This window comes from Rhodnius prolixus, unplaced genomic scaffold (assembly GCF_049639745.1).
Source record: "Rhodnius prolixus isolate KJV_2025 unplaced genomic scaffold, Rpr scaffold_3, whole genome shotgun sequence".
In the NCBI taxonomy this organism is placed as follows: domain Eukaryota; kingdom Metazoa; phylum Arthropoda; class Insecta; order Hemiptera; family Reduviidae; genus Rhodnius; species Rhodnius prolixus.
In genome coordinates, this window is record NW_027411603.1 from 3792129 (window position 1) to 3818984 (window position 26856).

Genomic DNA, 26856 nt, shown 5'->3' on the forward strand with positions numbered 1-26856 from the left:
TTACAACATACATCATATAAAAATATCGAAATAGGGTAGGTGTATTTACATTATAGGATTTATGACAGAGTTTTAACACCACATTATCTCTCTCTCTATGCTGAAAAGTTTCAAAGCTTTCGTATTTATTGCGGTATCACGCATGGTACTACTTTTTAGAATTAGGTTTGTAGTCTGGGAGATGTTTGCTATTTAAATTTTAAACCAACGTAGGGAGAATTGGGCATCCATCAAGTGGGCTAACAAACGAGAAACTAGCCTCTGTTGACTAAGTCAAAAAAAAGGCACACCTTGCTAGCCTTATCAGAGGTAGAACATGGCCACGAGACTTGGAAAAAAAAAAATAATGAGTCCTTTCTCCTATTAAATAATCCTCTTTTGGCTGCAATACCTAGGGAGGATTCAGGATACACCCCTTGTCCTGATTTATCAAAGTAAAACTGGTAAGAGATTCTCTCAAACTTGCTCAAAAATATTTATGACCAGAATAAGGATATTTAACTATAGGATAAAATTAGTATAACTCAAATTCTGTGGTGCATTTAAAAAGAAATCTATACCCTCTAAAAGAGCATTTTCGGTTTACCAATTTTATTCCAACATTTTGTATTTTCTCAATACTTTAAATGGATATTTTATAGCTCCTTAATCGTAATATCGTAATTTGAAGTGGTACTTTAGAAGATTGTGGTTCCCACTACCCTAAGAATTATGAGTTCTTAATTATCACCGCCTCTAATTATCAATTTGCCTGGGGGAAAAAAAATGTTCAAAATAATACTGTTACCTAAACTATTATCAGTAACTTACATACAAAATTTAAAGGAAATAGTTGCGTGCATTTTCGATAAAATCCCGAAAAACTGTAGAAAAAAAAAAAAAATCGCATAAGAATAGCGCTTCAAGTTTACTGATTTTAGTCCGATATTTTGTATTGGAGAGCAGGAACTACCAGATAACAGTACCAAAGTGGTGTATCATATTTGAGCTTAAGATTCAGACTCAGTAAGCCCAAAACCTTTAAACCCTTCCCCGGATATCAAGTTTAATGAATTTAGAAGAAGCATACTTTCCAAGGGAATGCTTTAGGAAATGTGAAGCTCAGGGTAACGTGTAACCAATTCTTCTGAGAAAGGGTTCTTTCAAGGAAATGATTGTGATTGGAGGGACACGAGCTCAACACTAGGCTCAGTCGTCAACGTTTAGACGTTCAAGTTATATCACATTATAAAAATAAAATATAGAATAGCACTTTTTAAAAAATCACATCTTTTTTTCTGATTCACGCGCCCACAAAACTTTTTTCAATACTTTTTCTCATCCTACAGTAAGAGAAAGTAAAAAAACAAAAAAAAATACAATAAAGAAAAAGAAGAAGAGAAAATAAAACGCGTAAATATCAATTTTCAATTGTCTTTCTCCCTATTTATTAGAGAAATTTTTTTTTTTTGAAGGAAATACTGATAAAAGAATTAGACTGAATATAAAATTAAAAAAAAAATAAATAAAAGGGAGTAATTTGCTTTTATTTAAAGCGCATTTTTGTTTCCAAAAAAACAAAAAAAATATCCTCAGACATGCAAGTACACCAGTTGAAGAAAATAAATAAAATTTTTATACTCGAATTTGGTTTTTAACAAAATGAATTTATAGCATTTGCTGAGTAGTAATGAAAAAAAAAAAAAAATCCTTTAGGGTCAAATCTTATTTTAAAGATATAAATTAAAAATAAAATAACGCCATACAAAGCATTATAAAACTTTCGACAAAAGGTGAAAATATTTTGATTTTGTTTTGTTATTTTATTTTATTTTTTTTTTTAAATAACATGCTTCATCGATTAGATTGTGCACAAAATAATAATAATTAATTCAAAAATAAATAAAAATCAAAGATTTAAATTTATTTTTATGTAAAAGGTTAGCATTTCAACAGATGTTATTAATATAAACAAAAAAATACGTAAGGGAGTGCCAGTGCCACTTTAAGTAATTTATTAGTTTATGTTCTGTCAAAAAATTAATAAATAAACCAAATAAAAACTAAAAGTACTTCTACTTATTTTGATTAGTACAAAAAAAAATAATTAACTACTGTTTACGAGACAATAAAAACAATTAATGTTGTTAGTAATACAAAATTTTCAAGATAATATATGAGTATTTCATTATTTCAATTTTTTTTTTCAAAATTGATAACTTCGAAAAATGAAGTGTTTTATAATAATAATAATTATTTGTAAATTTTTAGAATAAAATAGAAATTTTTTTGGCATTTTTTTTTGTTTTTAAATTGTACACTGGCTGATTGAAAATAAAATAAAAAAATTAATTAAATAAAATGGAATAATTGTCATCTTTTATTATTAATTATAAAATTATTTAATTAATTTTCTTACATACCTGTGGTACTTTCTTCAACCGTACATTATTGGTACGATTTTCACGTGCTTGATGAATGTATGGAGCTTTCTTATCTTTTGGCAACGCTTGCCACTTCTTTAAAATTTGTTTAAATCTTTCATTCCAAGCTTTAAATTTAAAAGAAAAAATCGTTATTATATTATATAATAATAGCAAAGTGAGTCAAGATAATTATTAAATTTTTCTTCTATCTTTATTTTCTGCAACCACAATAATCTTATTGGCGTATAAATATGATAAGGTTGGGAACATGAATAGGTGGAGTTATCTACTTACTCTCTGATCGGGATAAATTTTTTAACTAAATTCTATGTTTACGAGGGTCGTTTGTAAAGTCCGTGCAAAAATAAAAACTACTCAATTTTTTGGGGTAAACCTTTTTTGATTTTTCAACATAGTCTCCTTTTAGGCTTATACACTTCGTCCATCGCTGCTCTAGTTTGTTGATCCCTTCCGAATAATAGGATTTGTCCAAGTCTGAAAAATAGCCATTCGTTTCTGCAATCACCTCCTCGTTTGAATAAAATCTTTTTTCCCGCCAGCCATTTCTTCATATTGGGGAATAAATAGTAGTCCGAGGGAGCCAAGTCTGGAGAATAGGGGGATGTGAAACGAGTTGGAATCCTATTTCCAATAATTTTGCGACCACAACTACTGAGGTGTGAGCTGGTGCGTCGTCGTGATGGAAAAGGGACTTTTTTGTGGGCCAATCGTGGGCGTTTTTCTTGCAGCTCGGTTTTCAAACGGAGCCAATAACGATGAATAATATGCACCTGTAATAGTTTTACCCTTTTCCAGATAGTCGATGAGGATTATTCCTTGCGAATCCCAAAAGACAGTCGCCATAATCTTTCCGGCCGAAGGAACGGTCTTCGCCTTTTTTGGCGCAGATTCCTTCTTGGTAACCCATTGTTTAGATTGTTCTTTGGTCTCAGGAGTGTAGTGATGTATCCATGTTTCATCCACAGTGACGAAACGACGCTTAAAGTCCTGCGCATTCTTCTGGAACAGCTGCAAACCGTCCTTGCAACACTTCACACGATTTCGTTTTTGGTCAAGCGTGAGCAATCGCGGCACCCATCTTGCGGATAGCTTTGTCATATACAAATGTTGATGCAAAATATTATGTACCCGTTCATTCGAGATGCCCACAGCACTAGCAATCTCACGCACCTTCACTCTTCTGTCATCCATCACCATATCATGGATTTTATCAATGATTTCTGGAATAGTAACCTCGAACAGGGCGTCCAGAACGTTCAGCGTCACTTGTGCCCGTATGGCCACTCCGAAAATTTTGAAACCACTTATAAACTGTTCTAATCGAAGGTGCAGAGTCATTATAATGTTTATCAAGCTTCTCTTTAGTCTCCTGAGGCGTTTTGCCTTTCATAAAGTAGTGTTTAATCAACACACGAAATTCTTTTTCGTCCATTTTTTGAAAATCACTCGACTTCCTCGATTCAAACGAATGCCAAACACAAAGAAATAGACCGATCTGGCTGAAACTTGGTGTGTGTTCTTCCAAGAGATGCTACTAACTAAACATAACCTCGATACTTTGCACGGACTTTTCAAATGACCCTCGTACGTCTAAGTTACGTTGAAATTCTTTTAATTTTATATAATAATTTAGTTGTAAATTTAATAGGACGACTGAATAAGAATCTTATCATTATTCAGTTTACATAAAATAATAATATTTGCAAAACCTTACTGCTTGGATGGCCGAGGATTAGGTGGCTGGATGATGTAGAGGAAGATGTTAGGAGTCTGGGAGTGAGGACATGGAGGACAATTGCCTTGGTGAGAGAGGAGTGGGGAAAGGTGTTAGAGGAGGCCAAGGTCCTTCGAGGACCGTAGAGCCAGAAGAAGAAGAAGAACTGCTTGGATGGTCATTTTTAAATACAATATCTGAAATTCGGTAATTATCTAAAGTAACACTGTCTTCACTCTTTCTGCCGCTAAAGTAACTTTATTCTCTATTCGTGAAGGATAATTTTCACATTATTTATACGGTTGTAGAAAAAAAACATATTTTCTTAGAATAAAAATTAATAATATTTGAAAAAACAACTTACAAGGGTAATCAGTTCTCAATTCTGGATGATTTACATTAGCATATAAAACTGGTGAAATTGTCGAATTTGAGCCTAAAGGTTCATCGGCTTCCATTTTTACAGATGTTCGCTGATTATAAGAACTATTACTATCGTCTCCGTTCCATGGACTTCCTTCTGGACTAAACTGTGGACTACTGTAAGAAATAAATGATACGATTATAATTATTCTCCAGCATGACTTAATTAACACATTGTTAGTGATGTCGCATTGGAAGTAGGGATTCAAAGTGGTGCCGGCTTAGATAAGCTAGACCTCAAAAAAGCACTCCCTGAACATCGCTAAATTCAATTCTGATGGAAGTATTTGTTTATCAAACGTGGAAGTTCTACATTTTACAGAATTGTTTTTGCGAATTCGACAGCAAATAAATTAAACTTAGTAGATTTAAATAAATTATTACTTCCGCATAACGTTCTTCCACCTTGAAAGAAAAGAGGAAGTTTCTGTCATAACATAAGTTTCATAATCATGGAATTTCAAAACAAGAAATGCTGTGATCATTCAAGTCGCCTAGCCAATGAAAGAACAATTTTCCATTCATATTTTATAACCTCAAAAATAGGTGACCAAGACGGTTATAAAAAACAACTTATTGGAATCCACACCTAAGAGCTGAACTTCGATAACCGACAAGGCAGAAGAAGATTTTCTCATTTTTAGATTACCTGTTCTATATATTAATATTTTTTTTTTTAATATTCACTGGATAACTTTAGAAATCTCGATGCCTCAGAAATAGCATAGATGTAAAAATACTAATCTGGTTATTCGTTTATCGATAAATGAACAATCGATGGTTAACATTCAGAGAAGTGTAACCTCTCTGAGGTTTCAATTTATGGCATTTAATTGGAACTAAAAAAATAACAAGACGTCCAGGTTTCTTGGACCTCAACAAGGACGTTAGGAAGATTACATATTTTATAAACTGAACTAAAAGGATTCAATGAAAATTATTATAAATCAAAAAGTGAACATACTTGCTATATTCAGAATTATAAGGCGAAGCAGAAGGAAATCCAATTGGAGACGTAAGGTTAGATGGGTGACTAGAAACTGCAGTTCTTGCTCCAGTTGCTCCTATTGGTAATTTTAATTTTTAATTACAATTATAAAGTCATCATTTAATTGAAGGATAAATAATTTTTTTTTAATCTACTGATCTATAATTTGAAATAAACTTACCTTGCTGTGGTGACATATGCGGATGTGACGGAGTGCCCGGCGTAGGACCACGAGTTGGAGCAAAAGCTCCGGAAGTTTGTGATTCCTGCGATTCATCAGTCAATACACCTTTAAAGATTTCTTCAACATCTTTTGAATCCATGTTTGGAAGACCTGGGCCAAGTGCATGCAGAATGTTCATTGATTTATAGAAGTAAAAAAAAAAATTAAATTCAAGAGAAGAGGTAAGTGCTCTGAAATTTGAATTACAAAAATCCCGGTTTCGAAAACCTTCGAGAAGTCTGCTCTTAAATTTTCTCTTTCTTGGATCTTTGATAGTTCGCTGTCCAGTGTTGTCTTTCTTAATTTAGAAAAGCTCGATGCCGCAGAAATAGTGTAGATGTAAAATACTAATCTGGTTATTCGTGTATCGATGATGAATAAATGAAAAAATCGACGGAAATAATCGATCTCCAGAAAGAGATCGGCAGTGCCCTGCAAAAAGGCTAGTGAGCTCCAGATGTTGGTGCCGCACAAATAAATTTAAAAGAACATTCACACTTTCTTTGAGATAGAATTTTTGAAGATATGGTCAATATTTTGAAGTAAACTTTAGCAGAAGTAAATCTATTCACCTAATTTAAGAAATAATAAATACAACTTTGGTGAACACTCTCAAGACTTTCTTAATGACATTTAATTGAATCTTAAAATGCAAACTGCTCATGAAAATTCAAAATTAAAAAAAACTTCCCGATAACAAACAACATTCTTCTTAAATTACTAAAGAAAGATCAAAATTACTAACCAGTTTCTCTGACCATTGATTCAATACTGAAATGAGGTCCTAATATATCAGATAATTCATCTTTTTGATGGGGACTTGTATCGTTCAATGGTGGATCTGTTAATTAACAAAAAAAAAAAAAAAATCAATGAATGAATGAAAACGTATAAACCTTTAGTTTAAAAAAAGAATTAAAAAAAAAGTTTAAACTTACCAGATATTAAATTCTCAGTTTTTATAACATCTCTTTCATTCATAATTGTATTGACTAGATCATTATGAAGTAAATTATCTGGTAGATTCAATATATCTTTCAAACCTTCTCCATCACTCACTTCCTCTTCCTGTTTCACATAAAATCGAAATATTGTTGATTTTTTTTTTGTTTCAACATTATAATTTTATTATAATAATGGAAAGTTGAAAAATACTTGGCAATAGTAAGAGATATGTTGCTAATAATGATTTAAATTGATACAAGAACTACAATAATTGCATCCATGTCAAGGGCTTTTCAAGAAAAGCGCCTGCTCCAAGTCACCAGGTGAGTAGAAGCCCAGAATGCAAAGCTATAAGACTTTGCCCATGAAGGTGCTTTCGGACAATGGAGAAAATTAATGATGAATCTTAAGTTCAAATAGTTGGGAACATCTTAACTTCTAAATGGATTAAAGTACTTTCTCTGATTTACTTCTATACCCAGGGATGGCGAACCTTTTTGAGACGTGGGTCACATTTTGTTCCTTTTTTTTTTTTTTTTTTTATAGTACTAGCTCTTGGGTCACTAATACCTATTTGCATAAGAATTAAGTTTACAAATTTTAAACTGAATATTTTCAAAACTAAACATCTTTAAAATTCAGTCGGCTTAACGAGTAAAACGGGACGAAACAATTGGCTATGGAAGTCTCTTTTTACAAACATAACTGAACAAAATCTTACAAAAGTGTGTTTTATCTGAAGAAAAATCTAAATATGGTTATTTGCTTTGGGTTGTCGATTTTTTTTTTAACAAACAAAATATTAGTAAAATTATGCACATTTTATTTGATATTTTGTAAACACTTTTGCTTTATTTCAAATACTACAAAAAGCATTTGTCGTCATTTGCGCTTTTAGAACTGTAATGATCAAACTAAAGGTTGTAGATAGCAATTTAAATGGCTTTTGTGTCAATGCGTGATTGAAAAAAAAAATACAGATAGAATATAAATTATCCACAACAATTAGAAAATCTAAATCAACCCGCGTAAACAAACAAATGGTTGCCTAGCAATTGTGGGTCAGTGAAAAAGCTTGCGCGGGTCCAGTGTCTGACCCGCGGGTCATAGGTTCGCCATCACTGTTCTATACCCTAGCCTCAAGAAATTTTGGAGGCATGCAACAATTTGGGACCAATAAAGAGATGATTAACATCTGTGGATGATTGTTTTGCACATTTTCTAGGATTGCATTCCGAGAGATGATATCGTACTTCCATTGGATTAAAAGAGGACTACAAGAAAACTAATGATGCATTTTTTAACCAAGAGTAACGGTCTCCCATGGCAAGACGGAAAAATTTTCACCTTACTCAAGATTAGAAAGATTTAATTCAATTAATTAATAATGCAACATACTTTATGCTAGTTTTTTTTTTCTACAACTTTTAACTTACCTTAACAGTTATTTTAGAATCTTCATTATGAACACCATTTGCTGTACTTTTATCAGAGATTTCTTGTTTTGCCTTCATTTCGGCCATTACCTTTAATTCATCCTGCATTAGAAAAAAGATAATATTCTAAGCTAATGGATAAACAACATCTACTAGGAACAGCCAAGCCACAAAAACAAAAAAAATCGTGAGTACATTCTCTATTTCTTTAAATAATCAAATTTTCTTAAAAAATTTCAATTAGTAATTCTATTTATTTATATCTTATAATTCTTTTTCATGCAAAACATGCACCAATAAAAACCCTAAATTGTTATTATTTTGAACTTTTTCTAACAAAATAATCTCAGTTTAAACAATTAGTTAAAAAGAAATCATGATGCAACACATATTTTGTAAGCTAAGTACAGCAAAGTCTGTCAAATGAAGACAAAATAAGGTTACGCCTATTTTGATATGTTGCGAGTAAATTTATCGACATTATGTTCAGAGCGATATATCGATTCATTGTTCTTAAATTTTTTGATCTAAATTATTTGAACTAAATTATTATTAAATAATGTACTTTACATGAGTTTAAATTCAATTTAATTCTTCAGTAACATTCAGTTACCTTTTCTTTTCACTCTTTAATACGATAAAGAGGATAAAACGGTTACTTCACCAATATTTAAGGTTATAAAATTAATGCTCCCATTAGTGTAAAGTATTGAACAAAAATTAAGTAATCGTATACCAACTTCATGATTACATTACACATTCTTTTATTAAGTACTCTGTTCTAAACCAACTATCCCCTACTATTCCAGTCTTGAATTGCTATAAGTTAAAAGAAGAGAGTATATTCTTCAGAAAAAGAAGATATTGGAAGAAACTGTCACGAGATCCCGATTCAAGTATAAATGCAGTTTATAGCACTTAAATTGTAGAAAATTACTCGCCAGTTAAAACGGAATTATATTAAATGAAAAATCATCCATCAAAGAATAAGATCGTTCATTTAATATTTAATAGTCAGTTTCATGAGACAATGAAAACAAATCGAAGTACAGTACAATCTCGATTAACCGGGCTGACCTGCTTTACCCAAAACTGAAATCCCGGTTAAACCGAATACACAGAATTACATAGTAATACATTACTATTTCGTCAGAAATTATCCATAAAAATATTATGCCGGTAATTAACCATAAAAATATTACATATAACCGTGAAGTTGAAAATCAACCATTTACGACACTTAAATCCCTTGGTCTTTTGTAAGATCTTTTGTAAGACCGTGGTAAATCCCAAGAAATTCAGTACTAATTGCACCATATTTTGGGTTTTTACATATATACATACATACATAACGACCCTTCAGGAAAATCAGGTATAAAAGAGTTGCTGCCACGCCTACAATTATGTTACATCGGAAGACAAAAACATTTTCCTGTCGCTACCGAAAATTAACTTTTGTTTCGGCGCCGATCCAGGTGTTCTTATGATGACTCAACATGATCCCGGTTAATCCCGAATCCCGGTAAACCGAAGGCAGGTTAATCGAGGTTGTACTGTATTCCAAAACTCATCCAGAGGGTCGCATGCGACATATAAACCATGCTCTTAGCTAGCTCTAAATTTGGATTACATTCTATTTTTTCCACCTCTACTCATTCATATTCAAATTATAACCTATAACTAATAGTAACAATAACAAATAAGAGTTAATAACAAATTAATTCCTAAATCATAAATATTTATTTTAAAAATTATAATAACTGCAATGGGTTCATTATATTTAGATCACACTGTTTGAATAAAAAAGAATTGGAATGCGAATTCCAATTACATATTTAAAAAAGAGGAACCGGAAGGGGGGCTGCTAATTAAATTGATGAGCGGAGTAAATGATTTTTTTTGGCAAAGAAGACAATTTTCTCCACGGCTAAGACATTTATCTCCAGCACATTAAATCAACGCATTATGTACTGGCAATGCAGAAAATTACTACGCTACTTTAGCATGACAGAGCTTCATAAAAAAAAAAAAAAAAAATGAGGGAGACTGTTAAGTTAGAAGATTTAGCGGTAACTAACAGTGATAGCCCGGTTAGAAGTAAAGTCAAAAAGAGACAGCAAACGATAGTTATGGAGGGAGAAAAAAAAAAAAAATAAAATAACATTGAAGACAAAAATGTAATTGAGGAAGAGATAGCAGAGAACAAAAGAATAAGATGACAAAATTATGCCAAAAAATGAATCATACGTAGTTTACTGAAAATAAAGTTTTGGAAGATAGGTGAAATTGATTTGGAAGAAGGAGAATGTGGGCAGAAAACAAATGTAAAAGGAGAAAGAATGAATATGAAGCAAACGAAGGTGTAGTTGAGGACAGCCTATTGAAAGCGAAGGGAATTATAGGTAATTAATTGGACTTAGGCTTGAAGATACAAGAATGTATGAACAATATATCTACAAATAACAGCGATGTTCACTGAAGGTAGCAAATCTGAACCGTACAGGAGAAGGTTCGAGGGGATGGTAAAAATATTTTTTTTAAATAAAATATTACGCGCCTTTTTATCGATTAACCAAGCTACGAAAAAACGTTCAAAAACGTACTCCAGTGTGTGCGCGTTGGGTATGAGGTTCTCATTCTGTAGTTTTACCATTAATAATAATAACAATAATAATAATCATAATAATGGATCCATATAATTAGAGTAAATAAAACATTAGATCATGTTGCATAAAAGAATTGTGTTCAAAATTTTCTTGCAAGCAATAAAAATCTCTTTAAATAAAATCAAATTCAAACAAGCACATCTTGTTAATTGACTCACATTCGATAAGGTGATAGTCTTATCCTGAGAAACTTTGGATTTTCCTTCGTCAGAATCATCGCTACTGCTTTCCAGTTCTTGGGCTGATTCTTTTGTAGTATCCAACAATTCTCGGCCAAAGAAAGCTTCCTACAAAGGGAAAAAAGAAAACAGTAAGAGAAAAAAAAATGGAAGAAAGCAAAAGATATTGGGTGATTAGGGCAGATGTTTTACCGAAACCTTTTTTAAAGTATCATAAAAAAATTAATGGACTACGTTGCGTTTAATGAGTGAACATCAGGAGGGCTGCTATTTAATTAGTAACCCTACATTAACCCGAAAATGGCACCTGAGAGAGAAATCTATCCCAGAACTGCCATAAAACAAGCTTATCTGTCACAGTTCTTCAAATAAAAGTTTTAGATCAACGTGTATGATTTTTTTTTTATTATATCTTTTTTATTGAAATTTACAGGGCACAATAAGTAAATGAGATAAATATGAATATATAGTAACGTGGCAGACGTGGAATGACGGTCATCCAGTGATGGCCGCCATTAGTCACCCAGTTGGTCACGGGGCCTCAGCCGTCTTCGAGGATTGGAGGGTAGCGTAGTTGAAGACAAGATTGCAGTTAAAGGGTTGGGATGAAATGAGAGTTTTTTTGGATGAAAATTTTTATATCGGATTTTGGCAAGTTCGGAGATGAGTGAAATTTGGAGATCTGTATGTATTGTGTGGTTGCTATAACATAGAATGGAGCGTCTGCTATGCGATGGAGTATTTTTGGATTGGAGTGTTTGCACAGTCTATTGATGTTTGATGTTTTTAGCTGTTCCGTAAAGTTCCGAGTCCGTAAGTCCATATTGGTGTGAGCAGAGAGCTGTATAGAGTCGTCGTTTGTTCTGTAGTGAGAGTTTTTCAGCGTTTGTCAAGTAGTCTAGCTAGAAGTTTGTATCGTTTGTTACAGTTCGGTACGTTTAAGTCTCATATGGGGGGGGGGGTTCCAGGTAAGTCTCTTGACTAGGTACATCCCAAAGTTACCGCACATGGTCGGCTGGTGTGGGTGTATGAAATTTAAATACAAAGTTTAAAGAAAATCACTGAAAATCGTAGAAAATTAAAAAAATACTATGCTACAGGTTAAAGATTTCGTCCGCAAAGATGACACTGACACCCAAACGTAATTTAAAGTTTAAGCTTCCAACAATTCTTCATTTTTTGTTACTTTGATTCATCATCCACATAGACATAGACCATTTTTTCTTAAAAATTCAACTTTTTGAAGGCCATCAAAGTTTTCATTCATTAGAAAACTTTTCCAGGTGAAAACATGATGAAGAAAATTTCACACGATCGCAATACTTCCGCTTATTTGTGGAATGAATCCTACACTACCTTCACATAACCTATTTCTTTCCAAAGGGTACCCTCCTCTGTCCAGAGAAAGTAACAAGTAAATTGTTTCATCTTTTCCATTTTAACTTTTTTAAACACCAGCAAAAATCCAAAATCAAAACTTTGTGTTTAAAGAACACAAATCAAAAGAACACAGTACATAATTTGTATTTCAACATAAAAATGATTTAAAAAAAAAACCTATACACATTTGTCAACACTTCACTTAAGAATTTATTTTTTCCCCTTTTACCTGTAAAAAAGAGGGATAATGTTCGGCCAATTTGCAACGTTTCTTAGTCCACCGTGGTTTCCTTCGAGGTTTTTCCTCAGTAAACTGTTGTGGAGTACCACCAGCAGAATGGGAATTTGCTGTTCCACCTCCTTCTTCATCGTCTTTGAAACGGGAGCTTCTCATTTTTACCGCCGAAAATCCTCCGATTCCTATTTAGAAAAACAAAACAAAAATGATGAATGGCTAAAAATTCGTCGTCACATTTTAAAAACCAACCCATTTATTGATTGAATAAGCTTATTTATCTTACCCAATTTTTGTAGATTCCTTTGCTTTTTCCTTTTCAAAACAACCACACCACTTTCCGTGGTAATTAATGAAAACCCTTCTGGTGGGCTAGGTACTGGTCCATTCTCTTTAGAGCCCCATATCATGCCATCTTTAAAAATAGTGTCCTTAATGCAACCATCGCCCTCAGCATCTGAAAATTATTTAGACCAGTTAACATTGGCTTCTGCATTCTAGTAAATCCAAAAAAAAAACTGGTTCCATTTCGGTGAATACGTTGGATTAGTTGGCTCTTATCCTAAATTGTACAAACATTGATTCATTCTCTTCACTCTTATTAGAATCAATCAATCACCAAAAGAGAAGAATAGTACTCCACAACAAGACCTCTAATTTGATTAAGAGATCTTTACGATTTGAAGTATTGACAAATTTAACTGATTATCTCCAGGAACTTCAAAATAAGCACGATTCAATTGGCTTCTCTTTATTTTCTTCAAACTCGTAATTCCAGCGACTACTTTAAATTCTCCTTAATTGGGTCAAGTATTTAATATAATGACCTCATCGGAGAGGTATGTCCACCAACCCCGTTTCCTAATAGTGCTCGTTTTTTCTAATGTTCCAATTTAAAGTTGTGGACCCAGTAGACTTTATAAATTTAGCAGATGAAGCAATTGGGACTCCTAAATAAATAAATTTATTCTGTTAATCTATGGGTCCACTTCCATACTTTTCTGCAAAAGTTCCAGATTGAGTAAACACCATTGTTATTGTTTTGTTAATATTTACTTTCAACAAGTTTTCATCACAGTACTCTTTTAATAGATTTAACTTTCTTTGAGCCTCAATCCAAGTAGGAGAGAACAAAACAAATATCGTCTGCCTATAGTAATATTTGTAGATCTCTATTTTTTGTACAAAGGAATTCCCACGGAATTATTAAACACTTGAGACAATATTGTGAGTAAAAAGAGAAAACAAAATTGGGCTTAAGACTTCTCCCTGTAAAATTCCTTCCGAGACCGGCGTTTCAGCAGAATTATAGGATTCATCGGATATAAGCATCACGGCAATATCATATTTAATACTTTCATTATCTGTAGTAACTTACGGCTTATCCACAAATTGTATAATTGATGCCCTCTACAAGACAGAAATAAGGAAAGTAATGAAAATAAAAGAGGAAATTACCTCCAGAAACTACAGAATCTATGGTAGACATTATTTCAGAATCTTGTGTTTTTTTAAAACCGGGTCTTTTTCTTCTCATTGGTTGATTATTATTTTCTAAAGATAATAATTTAATTTGCTGTAAACCAGTTTCGGACAGGCAAACACCATCCACATAGTAATCATTTGCTTTACCACCATCTGTAAAAATATTATTTCAAAAAAAAAATAATTTTTCTGATAGATCTCCATACTACTCATTCTATACAAAATATAAAATACTTTTGTTTTACAAAAAAAAAAAAAATTATCCAAGAACCGGTATTTACCAGAAGTAATTTCCGGCGAAGGCACTCTAACAGGTGTTGGGGGAAGTACAAGGGCTGCATTGTTGGGTCTACAAAGTAGACAAATATATCCCTGAGCGCAACAGGCTTCCGCTTCCTGTTCATTGGTTATTGAATCACAAAGGCAATGCAACCACCTAGAAGAACAAACAGCTGCTCTTTAAAACATTGGCCCTTTACGGAAGTCTTAGGTTTGTGAATGAATACAAACAGTAAATTTACTTATTCTATCTTAAAACTAAAATGCTAAAATACAAATTAAAAATAACAAATTTTAGCTTCTTTCATGAATATTAAGTAATGAGACTGATTTTTTTAAATTTTTTTATTTAAAAAGAATTAATTCTATATTGTCACCTTCAAAATAACTTCCTTCTGAAGCCACAGAGCGCTGGAGACGTTTCTTCCACTCCTCATAGCAGTGCACGAACTCCGATACTGGAACCAGCCTTCAGCTGGTCGGTTAAGCCGTTTGAATGTTTTCGACTGTCCCAAAATGAGTTCCGTTGAGGTGATTTTTCGACTTCGTCATTACTGGTGACGAGTCTTGGGTGTTTGAATACGACCTAGAAACCAAGCGCCAGAGCATGGAGTGGCAAACTTCAACCTCTCCAAGGCCCAAAGATGGCAAGGATGGCGAAGTAGAAGATCAAATGCATGCTGATTTGTTTTTTCGATATCCACGGAATCGTCCACAAAGAGTTTCTACCTCCAAGGTCAAAACCGTCAATCAACACTTTTACCGAGTGGTTCTTGAAAAAACTTCGAAAAAGGGTCATTCGTGTGAGACCAAACATCAAGAACAAGTGGGTGTTTTGCATTACGATAATGCCCCTTGTCACACAGCAATTTCAATAAACGAGTTTATGGCCAATAAAAACATTCCTGCGGCTCCTCAGCCTCCTTATTCTCGCCTGACTTGAATCCTTGTGACTTTTTTTCTCTTCCCGAAGTTGAAAAATCACCTCAAGGGTGACTCATTTTGGGACAGTCGAAAACATTCAAACGGCTGTAACCGACCAGCTGAAGGCTATTCCAGTATCGGAGTTCGAGCACTGCTATGAGGAGTGGAAGAAACGTCTCCAGCGCTGTGTGGCTTCAGAAGGAAGTTATTTTGAAGGTGACAATCTAGAATTGTAATTCTTTTTGAATAAAATTTTTTTTAAAAAAATCAGTCTCATTACTTAATTTACAGACCTAGTATGTGTTACAATTTATTATAAATTTTGTACGTAATTATAGCCATCATTCATTGGATCTTCAAATATAAAATTAGTCCGTTGGACTGATAAACTTTTCTTTTATCAACAATGATTGATTACTTAACAACCCATTTTCATGTAATCTTTCTTGCTTTTAAAAAATAATTTGTAACCACTCAGACAAAGTCTATGTTCAAATATATCGAAAATCCTGAAAATCTTCATGATTAAAATGGAAGCTGAATTCAGAAGCTTACCACGAGAGTAAACTTACCTATCACAATTGATACATTTAATGATCAGATCACCATCAGTATACAGTTCAAGGCAGACTGGACAGGTTGTTCGTGAAGCACAAGCTCCACACTGAGTAAAACTACATTGCCACGATGAATTTACTCCGGGAGTATTGGCGCCACATGTTTGGCACTGGGCACACCTGAAATAATATATATTTAGGGTGAAGGGACCAGTAATTGACTGCTTAAGAAAAAATTCGAGTTTAAGGTAGAATAACTTCCGTTATTTTGGCTCCAGGTGTAGGTTGTAAAATTGTACCGCTCCAGTAGGATGTATTTTATTTTATTAATATTTTAAAAGCAGTAAATTCGATCTTTATGTCAACCAGAAATGATTTTTTTTGGAAGTATGTCAATGACCCAGTAATTGACATACCGAATTTTCGGTGGAACCAGTGTTTAACATGGGGTGGGGCCAGTAATTGACATACAAATATATTCATGAAACGACATAAGATATGCATTCAAAATCGGATTTATAACAAAAATCGGTCTTATTCATAATTAATTACAATCAGTTTTTAAATAGGCAAACCTAAATAATCTAATATTTTTCAACATTACGCTATTTTATACAGTTTTTGACGACCAACCCTTACACAACTGTCCTACTGGACAGTTTTAATTAAGTCCCCAAGCCAAGACAGGTAATTTGAATAACAGCCCTTACTTTCAATAGTACCAAGGAGATATTAGCTAACATACTTGTTAGATCGTACACAATGTCTGTCGGCTCGCTTTTATTTCTTTCTCTCAACTCTTCCGCTCTCTTATCCCTTCAAGTTTCCGCTAAATATTTTGTTACCTAAACCTCTTTTTGGGAATTTTTTTTTTGGTTCTCACTTTACCAAACTCTCTACTTCCGATTAGACTATGTGGTCACATCCTTGTTTTATCCATTCCGCCTATAACGTTGCTACTGATGGCATCTACGCGTCCTTGGGTTCGAGTTGTTGGTGCTTTCTAGTGAACAAAATTTCTCCTACGCTTCCCTTCTTTTGGAGCGCTTCGCTAATATTTTCCACAATCTGTGCTGCCAGTGTCATTTGCTTCGAAACCAAACTATCTGAATGTAATTCATTCTTATTTTCTGCATCTAAACAGTATTTGGTTGTTTATTATTACTGAGTTACCTCTTGGGCTCATGTATATATACACTGTATATATACTCATATACACTGTGCACGTTCATTGCGTCCCGCCACAGGTTGTAAGCATTCGCACTTACAACAGTAATAAGTAAATGAAACATCAATGAAAAAAAAACTAGATTAAAAAGTAAGAAATGTGTAACATCACTAAGTCACCAACTTCTCCACTTATGTTTAATTTCGCACCTGGTACTTCTCTTGAGGGAGCTTCATTTTTCCGCTGGCCGTTTTATTTGATGGAATTCTATGGTTCAGCCATTTCCTCCCTTTCTTCTTTGGCATGTGGCAAGGACCCAAAACTGAGTGAGAATGAGAGATTTTCAAACTCCGATAAGTGGGCGTCGTTTTTATCAGTCACGTTGGCCTCGTGAAACTGTTCGGCGATCTCGACTATTCCAGTTTGTTGTTCATACATTGTTGTTCTGTACAGAATAATCATTCTGCATGCCCTCTTGAATTAAGGCGTACATTTGCTAATTCATTAATTTAAACATATTTTGTTGGAAGTTTTACTATTTATTTTATGTTGCTGATTTTTATCAATGATTTTATTTTACAATGTATTGAATTTTTAATTATAATAAAATTTACCAACCTATCTTATTATTTTCCCTGGAAGTCAATCACTGGTCTCAAACAAAAAAGCTGTAGGACTAGAAATTGACATACATGTCAATTACTGGGCAGATTGCCGTTTCAAGGACCAGTGATTGACAGCCCCATTTTAATCCTCAATGCTTCTTATAATTAAAAAAACAACTACATAAATTAAAGCTACAAGTAATACTAATTATAACAGAACATTGATAACCACACGAATATATGAACAAATAAACGAAAAATAAGAAAAAAGAAAAATTATTTTCTTATCAATCCTCCTTAGCAACGGCTTGTTTTTTCCTTGATTTTGAACTTTTAACACAAATAACCTTCCACTGATACCAAGGAACCTTCCAATAATTAATATTTTTCTGGAACTGCTGCCTAAAGGCTTCTCAATAACGAAATTGAAAGAATCACCACTAAAAACGGCACATATCCCTTATAATACCAGTTTATATCTGGTATGTCAATTACTGGTGCCCAGTCAATTACTGGTCCCTTCACCCTATTACTGTTCCATTATTTTTGATGACTGAATCATAGTTTCAGCTAAAATAACTGCCAGTTTCAATAATGATAATTTTAATAGTCATGTTATCATGACTGAAACTGGCATTAATTTTTCATCCTATTGATAATATATTTATTTCATCTCTTAAAAAGATATCTCTTACTTAATGGATCCATAGAAATTCCAACCAACCAAATCGCACAGATTTAGACCGAAACTCTTAGTATGGAACAATAGTGTGGACAAAATTAATAGGTAAGAAGTTGTGGTTTTTATAAAACTTAAGAAAGCTTATGTCTTCTATTTTCACAGGTTTTAATCATGGGTTAAAAATCCGAATACATAAATTAATAAATTAATGACCAAGAAAAGGATATACGCCATACAATTTATTAACTATTGAATAAATAATAGTTTAAATCTTTAAAAACTCTGATTTGAATAGTTATTCTGTGGGATGGATTATTAAGGCTTAGGCAAAATTGCTGAATCCAAATAAATTTAGTGCAGAAATGAAGCTGTGTTCCGTGGATAATTTGGAAAATATGTAAGATGGTTTCCACAAATAAAGGAGTTTTAGCATTTCAGTTAAGTTTTAAGCTTTATAAATGAATGAAGCTTGCTTATAGAAGGCATCTATGTCAGACGGTCCTCACTAGGTGTATTATTTACTGTAGGATGATTTTGTTATTACTATGAACAGAGAACACTCGAACATCACGTATTTTTGCAGCAAAACAAGACATCAAGTTCAAAAAATTTAAAAAAATTATATAACTTACCATTTACATTTCCAAACACCAGTTGGTACACTGCCCAAAGGCGGGTCCATACAATAAATGTGATACGATATATCACAATCATCGCACAAAATTAACCTTCCTTCATCGTTACGCTGGCCACAACCTTCACATACTGTACAATCCAGGCAACGCCAACCTCTTTGTAACATTACTTTGGTTACCTAGAAGAGGCAAAAATTCAATTCTTTCACTGTAAACATTTTTTAAACAATTCTAAATGAAAAAAATTTTATTTTTGTTTATCATACGTAGTTTTTTTAAGTTTTTTTTTTTTCACTAAAAATTTATAAAGGGTCAGATAGGGCTGTGAAACTTTTTTCTTTTCCTTTTTATTCACTTAGTACTAGTCAAACTCATTGCTCTGATTTTCCCAGAACTACAAAAATTTCACAATTTTTCCAACTATAAATACAATAAATCGATCAAGTAAAAGTAATCGATCGATTTCTTTCTAGCGGTACTTTCGTGTCTAACTAAAGGGCCATTCGATTATAATGTAGGTTTTTTTTTTTTTTGTGAGTCCTACGTATCATAAAGAAGGTTTTTTAAATGTGTTGCTAAAAAAAATTCCGGATTTCCTGGAAATTCCATGATCAGAAGTACCACTTCTGGAATGAATTATACTACCGTTTTGAGAATTTCTTCAAAAAATCTCTTTTTTGATCAATTTTTTTTTTTCTCAGAACATTTCGATTTAAGGGGATTCTTATTATTTATAAAGAGCAGTTAAATGTCTAGTTAGATTACAAGATTGTAGGAATTTACAATAGCTACAAAATGTTAATATAAAACAAAAAATCGAGAATTATAGTAAGAGAAAATGTTTTGGAACGTTTCATCAATTTTTTGTTTTGTTTTTTTTCAAAAGAGAAAAAATTAATAAAGAAAACTAAAATTAATAATTACCTTTACAGAAACACAGTACGGATGATAACATTGCCCACATTGGGTACAAGAAATGAGACAAGCTTCTTGGTCAATACCTAAAGCGCCGCACATTACACAAACATCTTGACTTAATACAAATTTATCTTTTGATGAACATAAAACTAATTTATTCTCTACTCCAGGTTCATCTTCTATTTTATTTACATTATCTGATTGTGGTCTCTGTAAATTTTTAATAAAAATAAATAATACAAAACTCATAAAGATTAAAATTTAATTTAATACAAGGAATCTTTCTTAAACCACCACTACCACCACCAACCTACCTGTAGACCAAGACCAGGTACACCAAAAATGCCTCTCATTTTCGTTTTAGGACCACGCTTTCTACCAAATTCAGCGAATCGTGGTCGTTTCTGGTATTGACATAATGTTGTAATTGAAGACATTTTGCCACTACCTTTTGGTCGGCCGGGCCCTACTCCTAAGCCGATTCGTTTTTTAGGTATTTTAGCAGCGTAGAATGGTTTTCCTTTGCCCAAACCAAAGCCGCCTAATCTTGTGTACGCATCATCCGACTAAAAAAAAAAATAACAAAGCAATAAATCAATTCATATAATTTTTTTACAAGAAAAAAAAAATTTAAAAAAAGAGAGAGAATTAAACATCTTACTCTTTCTAAAACTAACAGTAAACTGGATGAAAATTGAAATAAATGTACATACATATATCCATACCAGAAAAATATTAAATAGACAAAAGATTTTGAGTGGACTTTGGATTTAACAAACACCACGATAATTTTAAGTAACAAGTTTCTTGGTAAAAATAACAGAATTAGCGCTATGTGAAACAGGATTATGCAGGTCTTTCATAGATAATAAGTCCCTATTTTAAGTAACTATAAGATTTAAAAAAGGGAAAGAAAGAAACTAACTACTTAAATGACGACATATTTCTGCAATATGTTTACTTTAGTTTTTTGTTTCAGTTATAAATATTTTAATTACTTTAATACAAAAAAACACTACCACAATGCACCAAATACACCACACACAATGCTATAATATACACAATATTCTTTCTTTAAAAAAATATTAATACAAGAAACTAATTTTAAGGTTTAACCAAAAAAAATACCGTGTCTTTTATCTGGCCAGATCTATTATACTATTAAATAAGAAAGATATCAGATGAAAGATTCATCCTACGTGACTTTTATTTAAAGAAAATTAAAAAGAACAAGGGAAATTCTGTAATTTGTGTGTTATATTACAAACACATGTGCTTTTTTAGCCAACTAATAATATTAATCTAACAAAAGCTAAAAATAAAAAATATGTATTGTGGTACTGGGTTCGATTCCCGGTCTAGAGGCCTTCGATTTTATTTAATGGTTAATAAAAGAAATTTGCAGAAAAAAGTAAGTTAAGCTAGCCGCCTCTGTCCACGACACCTAATTTTGGTAGTTGGACGTTAAGCCCTGCCTGAAAAAGCTAAAATGGGCTGCATAAAAAAAAAGATATGTGAAAAACATTTTTCCACTTTTCACAAAAGAAAAGCTGCCCTTTTTTTTACCAAAAGAAAGCTACCAGTCTTTTCTTTTCCTTTTACTTACTACTGGATGATAATCGGATTGCTTGATGATTAGGTTGCTTGGGGGATTGACTAGTTTACTATTGCACAGTTCTTTTAGTACTGTCAGCTTAATTAGTTTTAACGAGCCTTTTCAGAGCAAAGAACGAAGGCTACGCCATTTGTGACGATGAAATACAAAAATTGATTGTTGTTTTTTTCTTCCTTTCTGATACAGAAAATGTTTTCACAGTCTACAGGGGGCCATCGGAAGGCCTAAGATCTCCGAATGGTCACTTTTCCGACACAGAAAATCCAAATGGATTTTCACCACAAACGAACAAGAACTTGGTAAGAAGGGGGCGACCGGAGTCATGGGCGCCAAGATTGTATGATTGGATAGAAGAAAATTCATCTAGACGACTCTTACTTACAATAAATATTTAAAAACAAGAAAAATGAACTCACTTTTTCTGAATCACCATCCGCATCATTATCACAGACCAATGATTCCTGTGATACGCTCAATGTTGTTTCAATGTTCACTTCTTCGGTGCCTAAAAAACGCACAAGATTGTTTTTAAGATCATGAAAATTTTGCCCCGCACCCAAAAAAAACAACAAAATAAACTTACTATCTTTTCGACGCATATATAATTGAGTGGTATTATTTTTACAAGATAGACAAATATATTCATATTCAGGATGTGCTTCTTTCTTTCTATGGTAACTGACGAAATCTGCTTCTTTGTCACAAGTACCATGTACAAACCTTTTTAAAAAAAAAAATTAAATTTTTATATTGCACACTAAATATAGCGTTAAAATAAATAAATACATATTTACTAAATTTTATTTACTTACCTCTGGCATTGAGAACATCTAACCATTTCTCTGAGTGCGGCCGCCCTGTAAGCTTTATGACAGACTGGACAGGAAAATCCCTTATTCCTCTGCTGATAACAAGAATCACAAACGGTATAGTTTGAATGCCATCTTGATGAAAGCCCACCACCAGGAGTTCGTGCTCCACAATCGCTGCACAGTCTGCATCGCTGTAAAAGGAAAACTCTATCAGGCCTTACATTTTAGCAAAATAAAAACAAAAATGACTATGATCTGATTAACTACTTGATCTAATTTGAGTTTATCTAAAATTCATTAAAACCCATTCTTGTACATTAGGGTGTTTCAAAAAATGATGACTTTTAAATTTTAAAGAGCGCCGGGCGGAAAAACAAAGTTCGTTTAAAGAAGCTGTTATGAAGAAGTTAATTAATGAAGTTATGAATAATTAAGGGGTTATAGGCAGTCAGAAATTTGAAAAAATCGATTTTATATATATATATTAAAGTATAGTATCTCAGGAATGTTGTCCTAAAATTTCAAGTCGATCCGAGCAAAATTGTAAGAGTGAAAGTGTTTACAAGCCCCGACCGAGTTTACAAGCTGAGCACAGAGCTCAACTTGCTACGCGGGAGGCAAGAATCCTACGCAGACAGCAGAAATCGGAAAACTTAGACATTTTGGAAGAGATGGATTTTATGGGCCTGGAATCGATGACACTGTGTAAGTTGAAAAAAAGATTATCCAGGTTTTATTCGCAAACCTTTAACCGCTGAAAACTTTAAACGCGTTTTTCTCAAAACTACGTTTTCAAAGTCGGTGGACACGATATCTCAAAATCTACTGCACCGATCTTTTTGAAATTTTACGTATTTCTTTTACGCATATTAAAATCGTACTAGGACGAAGGATTTTTTTTTTCAATGAATAGAACTTGTTTTACAAACATAAAATGGTCAATTTTTTTTAGTGAAAATCGTGACTCAAACTTTAAAGTTGTCCTAAAACTTAAAAATTCAATTTTTTTCTAAATCCTTCGGTCAAGTACGAGATAAAGTCATCTACTAACGAAATCTTTTCGAAATTTTGATTTCAGATGACCCAGTCTCAAGATATCATGTCCACGAGAGGGTTGCATTTTTTTGACGTGTTGCATTAAAATATTCGCCATTAGTACAATTATTATTAATTTGTAACGAAAAAATTACAATAAGTTCTTTAAACATGGACTGATATGACGCAAAAGTTCCCGAATAAAAAAGTAAACACGTTTTTCCCCCAAACAAATTTGAAAAAATGTCTTTTTTGGCGCCTCTGACTGCCTATAACCCCTTAAAGAAGCTGTATTTAAAAAAAAATATTAAGAAAAATATACATTTTTGAAAAATTTCGATTAATTAACGTTAAAACCACTTCATTTTTTATGTGTTTCGTACAGAATTTAAAAAACAAATAATTTTGGTCACTGAAACGTCTAAATTAGGGAATATTTTGCATTTATTGTTATAATTTGAAATTTATTGATTGATAGTAAATTAATTCAAAAATGTATATTTTTCTTAATATATATATATATTTTAATACAGCTTCTTTAATTATTCATAACTTTAAAAATAATGATTCCAAATGCATTGTCTTTATAGCAAATTATATTTAAATAAACTTTGTACAATTACATGTTTTGCTAATTATTTGAATAGGTACAAAACATTTAATAAGGATTTTTTATAAAAAAAAAAAAAAAAAAAAAAAAAAAAAAAAAAAAAAAAAAAAAAAAAAAAAAAAAAAAAAAAAAAAAATCTTTTGATCAATGGTAGCGACCTCTAAATATTAATCGATTTTGCTCTATTTCGATCGAAACTTTTTGTTTTTAAATGAACTTTCGATTTTCCGCCCGGCGCTCTTTAAAATTTAAAAGTCATCATTTTTTGAAACACCCTATTGTACATAGAAAATAGGGACTAACTTCTGTAGAATAAAAATTACTGAGTCATTTCCCTAGTGACAAAAATATTTTAGATAAACGTTTTTAATATCCTTGAGTACTTAGTATACAAAGTTAAAAAACTTTTCACTTTGGTAAAATGACGAAATAACGTGAAAAAATTTTCCTTGAACTAACCTTGCATTTCCAACCAACTTTAGGTACTGAAGACATAGCTGGACGCACACAGTACGGATGATAGGCTTTGTCACAAGAATCACAGACAAGCATCCTGTTCGTGTCTTCTGCTTCTCGGCAGAGTTGGCAAATCCTACAGTCGGTGCACTGCCAACCAGCACGCAATCCTTGAAAAAAAAATTAAAAAAATTTTTAGTCGATTGGTTTCGCCTCAAACGCACAATTTTTTTTTTTTTTTTTATTATGAGGGGAAACTAGGATGTACCTGGCTGTAAGGCATTGCCGATGCATGTGCCGTGGTGATGATTTCCACAATTTGAACACATTACAAGATTGCCTACATTGCCCAACGCTTTACACGTATGGCATATTACATCAGACAATGAAGCTGGAAATTGGATTAAAGTTACAACATTAATATAATGACGTCATTTTTCTATATTCTAAAAAATAACAAACAAATAATAAGGTTATTAAAATTTACTACTCACTTGTTGTGGCAACATGATCGATATGTTGATTGCATATCATTGTCAATGATTTAACATGCTGGAAAGCAGCGGAAGCTGCCGCACAAGGAGTATGGAAATGTTTATTACATGATGGTATAATACAAGCACTGCCGGCACCAAATTTACTACAATAATAACACTTCCGGACAACGGCAGCCATAACTCCTGACGGTACGTTTTGGAAATTAGAATCACCATTCCTGGTCACTCCGGAACACCATACAGCACACCATTCGTGAATGTAAATGAAGCCTGCAATGTTTTCAATGCTAGTCAATTCGTAAATGGAATTCTATAGAATTTTAGGATAAAATTCTGTTGTATTTAATTAGTTAATTTGTAATTACCCAGGCCTTTTTTATAGTTTTTAATAAGCCAAGAAAAGAAACTCAAAAAGTAATATTTTCGGAAAAAAAAATGATCAAAGAACTAGTTGTAGAAAAAGCACTTTTCTCTATAGCAGTGTTGGCGAACCTATGACCCGCGCAAGCTTTTTCACTGACCCACAATTGCTAGGCAACCATTTTGTTTGTTTACGCGGGTTGATTTAGATTTTTCTAATTGTGTGGATAATTTATATTCTATCTGTATTTTTTTTAATCACGCATTGACACAAAAGCAATTTAAATTGCTTCCTATAACCTTTAGTTTGATCATTACTGTTCTAAAACGCAAATGACGACAAATGCTTTTTGTAGTATTTGAAATAAAGTAAAAGTGTTCACAAAATATCAAATAAAATGTATAATTTTACTCATATTTTGTTTGTTAAAAAAAAACGACAACAAATGACCATATTTAGATTTTTCTTCAGATAAAACGCAACCTTTTGTAAGATTTTGTTCAGTTATGTTTGTAAAAAGAGACTTTTCCATAGCACTTGTTTCGTCCCGTTTTACCCAGTTAAGCCAACTGAATTTTAAAGATGTTTAGTTTTGAAAACATTCAGTTTAAAAATTTTAAACTTAGCTCTTGTGTAAATGGGCATTAGTGACCCAAGAGCTAGTACTAAAAAAAAAAATGAACAAAATTTGACCCACGTCTTAAAAAGGTTCACCATCCCTGGTCTATAGATTGGTTTATCAAGAAGAATCAATTGTATAATATCAATAAATTCCCAGTGTTTTTCGTGTCACGAGGAAAAAAAAACAATTCTGTGTTAAACTGCCCTATGAATAGTCTTTAATCACAAACCTGCATCAACGATATTGGCTGGCTCCGGAATGTCCAGATGGCCAACCAAGCTTAACTCATCCACAGGTTCCTGGCTGCCTCCAGAATTACTAGAAATAAAAAAAAAGGAAGATGAAATTATTGGCATATAACCAAAAAAAAAAAAAAGAAAATCTTCCACAAACAAGAAGAGAAAAATGAAAAATTTATAGAATGAGAAATAACACGAGATAATTACCGAAATTTTGCAGCCCCTTTTTGCCTTCTATTTTGAAATGGTGGTCTAGGACTAGTTGAATCTAGTGGTGCAGTTTCTGGTGGACTCATTAAAAGTTCTTTAGGTATCTCCTTTGGTAGCTCTTCCAGGGTACACTGTATTCTACACATTTTCCCTTGACCAAGTTGGCTGTGCTCGGTTAGATTGCAAAGTACGCATGCCTTACCTGGCCTAAGAAAATGGTTACAACAAAATGAGAAATGATTATTATTCGTAATCTTTAAAAGAATTTAGAAAACTATTATATAAATTCTAAGTTTTTTTTCTCTCTCTCTCTTTGTTATTGGCCTCTTGAGCTAGCAAATCAGCCATTTATATTCTTCTTTCGAAGCTTCTTTAGTATATTGAATATTTACGGAATTATCTTGTTGTTTATTATGAACTCAAAGAGCTCTATGTAAATGCTGCCATCATCAACTGCCAGAATAGTATTTAAATTGGCAGGTAAAGGGACATCCAGTCGCTATCACAGCCCCCCCACAATCGTTCTCTCCC

General features: G+C 32.7%; 1 protein-coding gene across 10 annotated transcripts in view; it reads right to left on the reverse strand.

The window, feature by feature from the left end:
• The window catches only part of LOC141452717 (uncharacterized), a 90440-nt gene that overhangs the window by 48858 nt on the left and 14726 nt on the right, over positions 1 to 26856 (reverse strand). For 8 of the 10 annotated variants that reach the window (XM_074125099.1, XM_074125105.1, XM_074125106.1 and 5 more), the window contains 24 exons: positions 26323 to 26532; positions 26106 to 26194; positions 24891 to 25163; positions 24665 to 24787; positions 24400 to 24566; positions 22296 to 22486; positions 22067 to 22203; positions 21900 to 21988; positions 20183 to 20434; positions 19875 to 20078; positions 18948 to 19129; positions 15876 to 16040; positions 14382 to 14536; positions 14074 to 14253; positions 12902 to 13072; positions 12610 to 12800; positions 10980 to 11108; positions 8156 to 8257; positions 6713 to 6842; positions 6520 to 6615; positions 5733 to 5885; positions 5528 to 5627; positions 4505 to 4680; positions 2403 to 2530 (listed from right to left, as the gene is read on the reverse strand). In XM_074125099.1, coding sequence (XP_073981200.1) covers positions 2403 to 2530; positions 4505 to 4680; positions 5528 to 5627; positions 5733 to 5885; positions 6520 to 6615; positions 6713 to 6842; positions 8156 to 8257; positions 10980 to 11108; positions 12610 to 12800; positions 12902 to 13072; positions 14074 to 14253; positions 14382 to 14536; positions 15876 to 16040; positions 18948 to 19129; positions 19875 to 20078; positions 20183 to 20434; positions 21900 to 21988; positions 22067 to 22203; positions 22296 to 22486; positions 24400 to 24566; positions 24665 to 24787; positions 24891 to 25163; positions 26106 to 26194; positions 26323 to 26532 — 3793 coding nt within the window. The remainder of the gene's footprint in view (positions 1 to 2402; positions 2531 to 4504; positions 4681 to 5527; positions 5628 to 5732; positions 5886 to 6519; positions 6616 to 6712; positions 6843 to 8155; positions 8258 to 10979; positions 11109 to 12609; positions 12801 to 12901; positions 13073 to 14073; positions 14254 to 14381; positions 14537 to 15875; positions 16041 to 18947; positions 19130 to 19874; positions 20079 to 20182; positions 20435 to 21899; positions 21989 to 22066; positions 22204 to 22295; positions 22487 to 24399; positions 24567 to 24664; positions 24788 to 24890; positions 25164 to 26105; positions 26195 to 26322; positions 26533 to 26856) is intronic. The other 2 variants (XM_074125108.1, XM_074125107.1) reach the window with 1 other exon arrangement.